Raw genomic sequence first — 12,367 nt, 5'->3', positions numbered from 1 at the left:
TGCCACCAAAACACACACACACACACACACACACACACACACACACACACAAAACAAAGGGATAAAGGGAAACTTTTGGAGCTAACACATACATCTGTTACTTTCATTGTGGTGCTGGATTCGTGGGTGTATGCCTATCTCCAAACTCATTAAACTCTATACATTTTATATGTGCAGCTCTCTGTGCATCAATGATGTCTCAATAAAGCTGTTCAAAAATAAAAGGAAAGTAAATCCGAGACAGGAGGAAAGGGCCCCTTTTCTAACCCACTAACTTAACTTATTAAAGGGAATTGGTTGCTTGCCTGGATGCCCTGATGAGCTCAGAGGATGAGAAAAGAGACAACTGACTGCAGTTTAATGAGAACAGAAACCCTAGCCCCGTGTTCCTAAGCAACAGGAGCTCATACATCTTCTTTCTGAAAGAGGCATAAAAAGCCTCAGCAACCACTACCTCCTGTCTAGGTTAAAGTTTCAAAGTCATGGGAAAAAAATATGTGTTGCGATCCGGTGTCTCTGCCCTTGTATCAGTCAGGCACGGGCAGGGTATTGTGTGGACCCAGGTGTCTCTGCCTATGACACAGGGAGACCTAACAGAGCCACAGAGCAGATTCTAGAGGACGTCGTGTTTAAGATGACATCCTAAAGATGAGCCGGAGTTAATTAAGTGGAACTGGGGATAATGAACCGACAGGCATGCCTGGAAGAGTCGGTGCAACATTTTTCAGCTAGGAAAGCAATTGGTGTAATTAATGAAAGGTGCAGTTAGTAGGGAGGCATGAGCAAAGAGGGAGGAAGAGGGTGAGTACAAGATGAGACGGGAGAGAGCTAAAACTTTGGGACATTTAGCAGAACTGGAAGAATGAAAGCATACGATCCTTGATGATGGAATGTACAAAGAGAAGAGAATCTAGGACAGAAACTGAAGGAGCACTCGCACTTAAATGGCGGCTAGAAAAGGTTGAGAAGGCAAATTATACCAATAAAGCATCAAACAATATTAGATTAATAACTGAGTAAATGTGTAGCAATTACTAGTAACAATTCTGTGCGGTATGGAGGCAGGCTACCACACCAAGGGCTGCTTGGGTCCTAGTCCCCCTCTAATACTGGAGGTGCTTGGCTGCTCCTTCACAAAGTGGAACCGGCAACCCCCCACTCACCTCCTGGCAGGTGAAGGCAGGGAGGGATCAGAGGTAGGCTGACGAATTTGCCCCTTTGACCACTAGGGGGTGATGTGGGTCTTCTTGTAAAATAACCTCCAATGCCTAAGGAGCAAGCATAGATCTTCCTCCATCTAAGAAGCTGTCGGATACTTTTGGTACCTCAGGTGAGGTACTTTCGGTGCTGGTTGGAAGAATATCCTGGTGATTTGCAGGATATTAGAAGCAGAAAATTTAAAAATCTGAAGTAAGTGGAGGTACGTACCATGAAAATAAATAAGTAAACCCAAAAGGAATAGTGTTCCAGTTTCCGCAGTATCATCATCAATGCAGCACTAATTAAAATCACAAGATTGCCCTGCCAATACTCTGGTTTCTCTTCAGATCATATAACTCTCTTGCTTTTTACAAAAGATTGCCCCACCAATCACCCAACTATTTTATAACTTAATATAATGGGAAAGGCATAAATAAATAGACAAATTGAAAATAATAGGAAGACTTGGGGTGCCTGGGTGGCTCAGTTAAGCGTTGGACTTCAGCTGAGGTTATGATCTCATGGCTTGTGGGTTCGAGCCCCATGTCAGGCTCTGTGCCAACAGTTCAGAGCCTGGAGCCTGCTTTGGATTCTGTGTCTCTGTCTCTCTCTGCCCCTCCCCCACTCATGCTCTCTCTCTCAAAAATAAACATTTAAAAAAAGAAAATAATATGAAGATTAAATGCCTATAAGGCACTTAATATATGACAGCCATCATTGTGGGAATATAAGGGAATGATGGAATAGACAGTAAGTTATTCTAGAATAAGTGGTTATCCATGGAAGGGAAGATGAATTGAAACCCTTCTTTACAACATAAGCAAAAATAAGTTCTAGATGAATTAAACACTTAAATTAAAAATTCTAAATGCTCATTGTTTTGGTACATAAAATGGGAGTGTATCTTTATGAACTTAGGTTATGGGAGCAATTTTAATAAAAAATTTAAAAATGTATGCCCCCCCAAAAAAAAAAGAATGATAGACTCTACCAAATTAAGAAATTCAACCAAAAAAAATCATAAAGAGAATGAAAACACAAGCCACAGATTGAGATATTAATGACATATATAACTGACAAAGGTTTGGTTCCCAGAATATACAAAGAACTGTTACAAATAAATAATAGCTAGTCAACCACAAAGAAATATGAGCAAAGAGCCATTTACAGAAAACACTCATGGTCTAGAAATATGAAAAATATACTCAACTTCCTTAGCAATCAGAAAGATGCCAAATGGAAGTGTAGCGGGATCCATTTTAACCTGACAACATTAAAAGGATATTAACTACTCTTTAAGTCTTGGATGTGGAGAATTTGAAAACACTCATGAACTGTTGATGGGACCATTTATGTGGCTTGACTAATGTGGAAAGCATCTTGCCACATTATGTAAGTGACATGGACACTTTAAGGCTCAGTCTTCAATTCCCAAGTGTAGAGGAAATCCTGCACCGAGATATGCAGAAAAATGTACAAAAATGGAGCACTGTTTGTAGTAGCATTAAAACATAGAACAAACGCTTATTCAAGAATGGATAATGAATTTTAGCAAATGAGTGGAATAGAGTAGAATGTTACATATTAGTAAAAACGAATTATCTAAAATCATATGCATCAACATAGATTAATATCACAGACTTAATGTTGAAGGAAAAAAGAACATGTCACAGAGAAAATATGAACAAAATGATCCCCCTGAGATAAATTTCAAAGACATACAACATTAAATAATCTGTAACGTATAGATGTTTACTTAAGTACTACAAATATGACGAAAGGCCAGAGAATAAAAATATAAACTAAAGGGCAATGGAGACCTGGACATGGTGAGAAAAACAATGACAACTGGAAGAATATAAATTCTTAATCGTAACCCATTTCCTAAGCTGATTGCCTCAGGCGAGAGTAGTCATTCTATTGTTTCCCTAGATGCATCACGCGTTTGTCATAAATATTGTTTTGTATAGTTCAACATTTTTTCATATAAAGTAACTGCTCAGCGATTGTGTAAGTGTGGCAAAACTATGATTGATATACACGACGCTATGTGATTCATTGCCTGAGATGAAAGGGAGAAGGCAAATTGACAAGTTAAAAAGCAAAGAAGTGAATAATGTGTAAGTGACTTTATAAAAAGTAGCAAAAGAACAGAGTCTGGGAAAAAGAAAATGAAAGCAGGTTGAAACTCACCCTAGTGGTTTTCAGCAGCTCTCCCTGCCCTCCCACGTCCTATGAAATATTTTGGACTCGTACACACAGTGGCTGTGAAGGCAACGGCAAGCAATCGCGTCACAAGGAGGTTCTGATGGGGACGGGGAAGCCTTAAAGCAAAGGCCGTGTGCCATTGCTTTTCCCCTGAGCCCACCATGTGCTTCAAACTTCTCTGCTGTGTGGCCCTTTTTTTCTGGGGAGCAGGTAAGCTTCTTGGATTCCGTTTCTGGACTTTCTCCCGTGGCTGTAATATCAGTCTGCCTCCTGGGCTTTTTCTCCAGTTTCTGTCTCTTTCCTCCACAGGCTCCATGGACACCCAGGTCACCCAGAGTCCTAGATACCTGGTCAGAGGGAAGAAACAGACAGCAAAGATGAATTGTATCCCTGTAAAAGGACACAGTTATGTTTATTGGTATCGACAAAAGCTGGAAGAGTTCAAGTTTTTGGTTTACTTACAGAATGAAAATATTCTTGATAAGATAGAGAAGTTTGAAGATCAGTTTTTGGCTCAATGCCCCAAAAACTCACCCTGCAGCCTGGAAATCAAGTCCACTGAGCCAGGGGATTCAGCCCTGTATTTCTGTGCGAGCAGCGAATCCACAGTGCTGAATGTCAGCTTTTCTTAGAACACAAACACATCATGGACCCAGCCCAGGAAATATGTGGTATATTAGGTAGGTAGGAACTAACAGAAACCCAGTGTGGAGGAGCATAAACCAGAAGGAAAAAACGGTAGACAGCAACTCTAGGTGAGCAGAAAGGGATGTTTAAAACAGCTGATGGGGACAGAAACCCAAGGAGAGAGAAGGAAAGTATAAAAAAAGGGCTCAGGTTCCCCACTTTGCAGGATATCTGGCAAAGAAAAGAAGGAAAGACCCAAGATACCTTTTTTCCCCATGAATCTGGTGGAGTTTTAACAATCTCTATGAAAATATGTAATTCTGTGCTTTTACCTGGCAAAGGATAATGGGTAGGTCACCCGTCTTTCATGTGAACACTGACCATTTGGGCCAACACATTTCTTTGAACCAGACCCAGAGACTTATTAGGGTTCATAACTCCTCACAGCTGTCCCTTCCCTAGAAACTTGGTAGGAAACTCAGTAACCCCCTCCTTCCAGAATACTACAATTATGCAACTTTTAAAAGCAACTTTCTTGGGGCATAACATACACACCATAAAATGTATCCATTTTAAGTATGGATTTCAAAACTTTCTGACCAATTTTGACACCCATGTGACCAGCACGACATTCAAGATATAGAACATTTCCTACTCCCCAAAACATTCCCCCAAACTCTTTCACTGAGGCCTTTGCTAATTTCTGTCAGCACCACTATGAATTTTTTTTATCAGACGCACCTTGCACATATTTTGTTGAATTTTTCCTATTCATTTTAAAGAAATGTACTGTGAATGTGCTTTTTAATATTCATAAGAACTTTATTCAAATATTTTCCACCAAGATTTCACATTAGCCCAATTCAGTTTAGTCTTTGCATTCTCAACTGATGCCTCGCCGTAAGTACATTACGTAAAATACAGACCTTCTCGAGAAGACGGTCGATCACCAGCAGGTGTATGTGAGCTCACAATGTCAACCTCACCTCCTCTGTGAACCACTTAAGTATCAGTCCGCTCTGCTGTCAGGTAAAACATACTAGTTCAAACATATTGGTAAAAGTTGCAAAACTTCTGCAGAGTGCCCTCTAAGATGAGGTTTGGTGGTGGAAATACGCCGGGAGTTAAGAATAATAGAAGGGTGTGTTGTACCTGCAGCACGTGACTTGGAGTGGAGCTGGGGCACCGCAGCCCTGCTGGTCCCGCCGGGAACCCTCTTCTTGTTCCCCTCATGGGCCATTTTGTCAGGTCCTTGGTCCTGCAGCACAGGATCACCTTTCTCCTCACCTTCCTACCCAATCAGTTCAGTGTTCCTGGCTTTCAGTATCCAGATCAGCAGTCTCTTCCTTTTGATTGGATTGTTTAGGCCACTTACTTTTAATAGAATTAATATATTTGAGTGAAAATGCCACATCTTGCTCTTGTTTCCTATGTGTTCCATTTACCCTATTTCTTCTTTCCCCTTCTAGGTAACCATTTTTATTTTTCTCCTGGCTTATTCTTTCACTGTTTTGAAAATATATAAACATCCCAATGCAAATGGGTGCAGCCACTCTGGAAAACAGTAGGGAGGTTCCTCAAAAAACTGAAAATAGAACTACCCTAGGACCCAGCAATTGCACTACTTGGTATTTATCCACGGGATACAGGTGTGCTGTTTCAAAGGGACACATTCACTCCCATGTTTATAGCAGCACTATCAACAATAGCCAAAGTACGGAAAGAGCCCAAATGTCCATCGATGGATGAATGGATAAAGAAGATGTGGTAGATAGATAGATAGATAGATGATAGATACAACACACAATGGAATATTACTCAGTGATCAAAAAAGAAGGAAATCTTGTAACAATGCGGATGGAACTAGAATGTATTATAGTTAATAATAAGTGAAATAACTCAGTTGGAGAAAGACAAATACATGATTTCACTCATATGTGGAATTTAAGAAATAAAACAGATGAATGTAGGGGAAGGGAAGGAAAAATAAGATAAAAACAGAGAGAGAGACAAACTCTAAGAGACTCTTAAATACAGAGAACAAACTGAGGGTTGCTGGAGGGGAAGTGGGTGGACAGATGGGCTAAATGGGCATGGGCATTAAGGAGGGCACTTGTCGGGATGAGCACTGGGTGTTCTATGTAAGTGATGAATTACTCAGTTCTACTCCTGAAACCATTATTACACTATATGTTAACTAACTTGTATTTAAATAAAAAATAAATCTAAAAATTTTTTTAAATTAAAAAAAATTATAAGAATAAAGAAAAAAATTTTTAAATAAGAAAATATATAAACATCCCAGATGGTGAAGTACCTCACCAAAGGCATGGAATGGGAACGGGTCATGGAATCTTTTGCAATATGGGAAAAGACGTTTAATAATACGACTTTTCATTATTTACTCCTTTGAGCTGCCTCTGAAACCTGACACAGCTTAGCAATGAATGTGACAAGGATCTTGAATGCACCAGAATGGTCTAAATTTGGTCAACAAGAAGACTATATATGTGTGTATATACACACACACACACTCACACACACACGCACATATATTACCATTCATTGGGATCTGACGTGTCTCAGAATTAGTTACGTTTGCTATTGTAAGAGGTTATTTTACAGTTTATACTGTGTAGATTTTTTGCTATTCCATTTTGGAGATATTATTTCCAGTTGCAGAGTTCCTTTGCATAAAGCCTCACTCTTCCATGCAAGAAACTATATCTCTATCACACTGTGTCACTGTCACTCTCTATTCCAGTAAGTTCCATCAAGAATTGCATAGACGTCGTGATAAAGAAGATGAGGAAGAGGAGGAGGAGGAAGGGGAGGTGGAAGGTAGCTGATATTGAAGACGGTACATAGAAAGCTAGATTATAGAAACTGTATCACATTCTCAGGACTAGAATACAACTACACTAAGTACCCATGATGGTCAAATTTAGGTCTGCAAATCAGTCTAAAGTAGTGGTTTACATTTTTTCTTCTTTTTTAAAAAAAAATCAGGACACTTTTGACAAATCTGAGACTTGTGGGCCAACTATTTCTGGGAATATATGAGCTTCCTAATGCTTCCTTCCACATATTGCAATGCGAATCATATCCTCTTTTAAAGCAATCATCCTGGGGCACCTGGATGGCTCAGTGGGTTAAGCATCTGACTTCAGCTCAGGTTATGATCTTGCTGTTCACAAGTTTGAGCCCCACATCGGGCTCTGTGCTAACAGCTCAGAGCCTGGAGCCTGCTTCGGATTCTGTGTCTCCCTCTCTCTGTGGCCCTCTCCTGCTCATGCTCGCTCTCTCTCTCAAAAATAAATGAAAAAATAAAAAAAAGCAGCAACCCTAATCTGTGACCTATGGACCTCCAAAGTGTGCATAGATGGGATTCAGGGAATCCATGAATTTGAATGGGATAAATGTTATCTTTATCTTCACTAACCTCTAACTAAACTATAGACCTTAGTTCATGATAGATACAGCTAATAAACATAGCACTGTTCACAGTACCTGGACAAAGGCAATAATAGAAATCATAGATATTTTGCATATATTACAGTTGGTATGAAAGTCATAGATATTTTTATACCTCATTACATAAAATAAATATCATTTACTCTTATTACTACTTTGAATAAGGGTAGTTTTCAATTCACCAGAATATATTTTTAATAACTTTTAAAGACGTCATATTAACATATCATAAATTTATTTTAAAATATTTTGATAACTGCATTTCAGAATAACTGGCTTCCTTCATAATACAATATATTCTATTTCGTGGGTTTAATACATTATTCTGAGAAGGGGTCCTTAGGATTCACTGGATGTCCAAAGGGGTCCATGTATGAATAAGGTTAAGAGTCTCTGCATGAGGAATGAGATCCTCAGCTTTGCAGATGTGATTGAGAACTTGAAGCCTAGACCTGGTCATTGGAGGCAATTCTTTCTCCGAGTTCTACACTCACTGCTGCACTTTCTGATGCTCCTAATTCTGTATCATTATACCACTGCCTTTCCCCTTCTCTCTCTCTCTCTCTCTCTCTCTCACACACACACACACACACGGACAAACACACAGGCCCCTTTCTTCTAGGAGCAGGCAGCAACCATTTCTAAGCTTCATCATACAAGTGTCTTTTTAAAAATTTTTTAAAGTTTATTTATTTATTTTGAGAAAGAGAGAGGGCACACATAAGGGGAGAAGGGGCAGAGAGAATGAGCAACAGAATCCAAAGCAGGCACCGAGGCATCAATGTAGAGCCACATGTGGGACTCAGACTCACAAACTGTGATATCATGAACCTTACCTGAGATCAAGAGTTGGGCGCTTAGTTGACTGAGCCACCCTGGCACCCCAAAGTGTCTTTTTTTAAGTGTATTTATTTCTATGGAGAGAGAGTGAGAGAGAGCGCGAGTGCATGAGTAGGGGAGGGGCAGAGAGAGAGAGAGAGAGAGAGAGAGAGAATCCCAAGCAAGCCCTACACTGTCAGCGCAGAGTCTGGTGAGGGCCTCGAACCCAGAACAGCGAGATCATGAGGCAAAACCAAGAGTTGGACACTTAACTGACTGAGCCACCCAGGTGCCCCATGAAATTGTCTTTTATTACAGATGACCTCAGACATAAAAATAAAGAAACCATTAATCTACCAAAATAATAGCATTTAAGAAATAATTAACCTGTTGGGGCGCCTGGGTGGCTCAGTCGGTTGGGTGGCCGACTTCAGCTCAGGTCATGATCTCGCTGTTCGTGAGTTCGAGCCCCGCGTCGGGCTCTGTGCTGACTGTGCAGAGCCTGGAGCCTGTTTCGGATTCTGTGTCTCCCTCTCTCTCTGACCCTCCCCCGTTCATGCTCTCTCTCTCTCTCAAAAATAAATAAACGTTAAAAAAAAATTAAAAAAAAAAGAAATAATTAACCTGCAATTATTTATTTTCATTTATCTAAAACTCTCAAAAAGAAACTATGTTATGCAATGAATTTACATTAATTGCATGCATTTCAACTCAATACTGGAAACTGATATTTTAGTTAGCTAGCACAATTCTGTGTCAGTAAATGTCCGATTTTCTCTGACATAGTACTAATTCCACAAATCCCATGGATTACAACACCAGGTCCAGAGAATAATAATAGCAAACGCAAATATGGTGCTTATTCTGTATGAAGAACTATCCTAAATTCCTTATTTATATAAAGTTCACAACAACTTTTGAAGTAGGTACTCATGATACCCATCTTACCAATAAGAAAATAAAATTACAGGGAAGCACGAGACTTGTCCACCTTTAGGTAACTACTAAATGTCCGGACCAGGACGCAAGCCCAGGCCCTAGTCCGGGCCCCAGGGGAGGGTGGGCTTAGGACCCTTTGCTATCACCAAAATCACTCAAGGAGTCTGTGCTCCATCTACCGTATCAATTATAATAAATACAGAGGATGGGCAGAATTGGCTTTATCTTATAACCACGAACAATTCGAACATGTTCTTGTATCTGCAACAGTATTGACAGGAACAGGGCAGTTGATAGACAAGCAATAGACTCTGAAAATTGCAGGCGTTTCTTTTCCAAGCTCTCGTCACAGCGAGCACAGAGGCACGGGGTGTATCGGGTGTGACTGACCGGGAAACGGGGAACCTGGTCCTCTCACCACTCGGGATCTTGTCCCTTTAGAAGGGATATAAAGAGCTGCGTAGGCAGAAGACGCAAGTGACTTGATCTCTGAGCCTTACTGTACCCATCTGCAAAATGAGCTTTGACAGTCATTCATCTTCTAGCGGTGATAACTTCTGCATACTAAGTCAGGGGGAGCCCTATGTTCTAGTCCCCTCCCTTGGGCTCTCTCAGTCCGTGTCTAGACCTTCACAAAGACTCTACCCCTGTCATGGGCAGCTGCGCCCTCTGCTACGTGGCCCTGTTTCTCCTGGGAAGAGGTGAGCCCAACACCCAGTCAGCAAATTCCTATCCTGGGTGTGCAGCCCCCCACTTGGCTACCTTGCTTACCTTGCTCTTACCATAGCATTGGGCCCCCCTTCTGGACATTATCCTCAGCCTTTGTAGCCTTTCCCCCACAGGACCCACGCATGCTGAAATCTACCAGACTCCAGCAGTCCTGCTCAGCAGGGCTGGACGCCATGTGACCCTGGAGCGTAAACAGAACTTGCGATACAATGCAATGGACTGGTACTGGCAGGACCCAGGCCGAGGTCTGAGGCTGATTTACCACTCAACGGTTGAAAAAGATGTTCAGAGGGGAGACGTAACTGAAGGCCACAGTGTCTCTCGAGAGGAGAAGGCGCTACTTCCTCTCACTTCCTCTCACTGTGAAGCTGGCGCACACCAAACAGGCTTGTACCTCTGTTCTGGAACCGCACCACAGTGGAGCACGGCCACTGGCCACCTGCACGCACACCTGCTGCAGCCCGTGGCCCCACTGTTGTAATCTTTCTAAACTCCCCCTCTGCCGAGTAGCCTTCCTGCACTCTCTGGATTCTTTTTTTTTTTTTTTTTTTTTTTGCAATTTTTAAAAAAATTTTTCTTAATCCTTATTTATCGTTGAGAGACAGGGAGACAGAGCACAAGTGGGGAGGGACAGAGAGAGAGGGAGACACAGAACCCGAAGCAGGATCCAGGCTCTGAGCTGTCAGCCTAGACTCAGGGCTTGAACTCACAAACCCTGAGGTCATGACCTGAGCCAAAGTCAGACACTTAACTGACTGAACCACCCAGGCACCCTCTCTCTGGATTCTTAATCAAGCACTCAAGAGAACAGACCCAGGGGATACACTTAATTCTGTGCGCCTCCCGGGTTTTAATCACTCCTTTTACATTTATCTATGTCTTTTCTTGAGATGTTACTGTGCCCGGTTCCCTTTCTGAATGCAAAGGATACAAAATTGAATAGAAACACATCCTTTCTGCCAGGAGCTAATAGTCTAGGAAGAGAGTAATTAGAATAGAATAGAATAGAATAGAATAGAGGGGTGGTATTGGGAGGTCATGAGGTCTGGGAGGGAAAACCAAGAGATTTCAAAGACGCTGGCAATATTTTATTTCCGGAGTGGGGTTATTTGTTCAAGTGCTTATTGTATTGGTATGTTATCAAATTATTGGATATATATTCAATATCAGTGTTTTAATGTGGAGAAATCAACCTCATTGAACAATTGAAGGAGAAAGGAGAAGCCTATGGAAAGGTATACATTAAGCTGTTAACATTACTTCCCTAGAATGGGGATGGGGAGGAAGGAAGGAAGAAAGTAAGCAAAAATAGATCACAAGAAAAGAAGTGTACTACTTAAATTAAAGGTTGATAGAAAAATCAGAGAAGAAAATGAGAGGTTATCTCATAATAAATGAACAAGCCAAAACATACCAAAAATATCAAGAAGGTGAAATATTCTGCAAAGCAGTGTTTAGCCTCAGAATCACAAAAACAACAGTAACGAAAGGGGCCTGTATTAAATGGAAAGATAATTAGATAATTAATCATCAAAAGCAATGCCCAGTCCTGGGTTAGAAACTGTGTTTAAATCCATGTAAAAGGGTTTTTTCAAACAGTTGCTAAACTCTGAATAAAAAGTGGGTAGTAGATAAAATTAAAATGCATCGATAGTGAAAGATGATGATTATGAAAATTATATTAAGTTAATACAATTTTTTAAAAGGTTATAAAACAGTGTTCACAGAATGACATACTTTTTATCAAAGAGAATGTACACATGCACGCAGAGTGGGGGAGGAAAGGAGAGATCTGGAAAGACCATCACTAAGGTGTTAACAGGCATCATCTTTGGCAGTCATGTGGTTTTATCTTTATTTTCTAACTTTCTAAAAAATAGTGAGAGGCTAAGAGAAAAATTACCAGGTGTACTCACAACTGCAAAGAAAAGATCTTTCTCTTCCCCCGCCTTTCCCGAAACCACCCAGGGGTGCCCGGTCGTAGTCTGACATAAAGGCGGGAACCAATCAAGTTCTGCTGAATGGTTTGAAATAAAGGCGGGAACCAATCAAGTTCTGCTGAGCATTCAAATTTAAATGTCAACCTATAAGAACTCTGCAACCTCAAAAAAATCCCTAACTTGTTTGTGCCTGTCTATAAAAGAAGCTGTAAGATCCTTGCTCGGGGCCTCTTGCGTCACCGGCAACGAGCGCGCGGAGGACCGGGTTCGAATCTGCCATAAACGACCCTTGCCGCTTGGCTTTGGCTCTGGACTCTGGTGGTTTGTTTTCGGGGGGGTCTCTCGAATCGGGGCATATCAATAGATGTTGTTTCTGTTGGCAAAACTAGATATAAAATTTTTTTTAAGTGAATATTTCTAGGGGCTCCTGG

At 41.0% G+C, this 12,367-nt stretch overlaps 1 long non-coding RNA gene and 2 gene segments (V, D, J or C); 2 read left to right on the top strand and 1 right to left on the bottom strand.

Moving 5' to 3' along the window:
* Window positions 1-73: 73 nt before the first annotated feature.
* Window positions 74-4,011, bottom strand: LOC125917888 (uncharacterized). The gene is made up of 3 exons (XR_007456327.1): window positions 3,943-4,011; window positions 3,394-3,755; window positions 74-1,364 (listed from the first exon to the last, which is right to left on the bottom strand). It is a non-coding gene; the product is annotated as an uncharacterized LOC125917888 (long non-coding RNA).
* Window positions 3,536-4,072, top strand: LOC125917886 (probable non-functional T cell receptor beta variable 23-1). The segment is given in 2 exon segments: window positions 3,536-3,618; window positions 3,718-4,072. Coding segments are annotated over 2 exon segments (372 nt in total).
* Window positions 4,073-9,919: 5,847 nt separating this feature from the next.
* LOC125917892 (T cell receptor beta variable 19-like) lies at window positions 9,920-10,477 on the top strand. The segment is given in 2 exon segments: window positions 9,920-9,968; window positions 10,110-10,477. Coding segments are annotated over 2 exon segments (417 nt in total).
* The last annotated feature ends 1,890 nt before the right edge of the window (window positions 10,478-12,367 follow it).

The sequence above is a fragment of the Panthera uncia genome, unplaced genomic scaffold (assembly GCF_023721935.1).
Source record: "Panthera uncia isolate 11264 unplaced genomic scaffold, Puncia_PCG_1.0 HiC_scaffold_278, whole genome shotgun sequence".
Classification (NCBI taxonomy): Eukaryota; Metazoa; Chordata; class Mammalia; order Carnivora; family Felidae; genus Panthera; species Panthera uncia.
The sequence above is the reverse complement of the archived record's forward strand: the minus strand, read 5'-3'. Positions and strand labels throughout refer to the sequence as shown.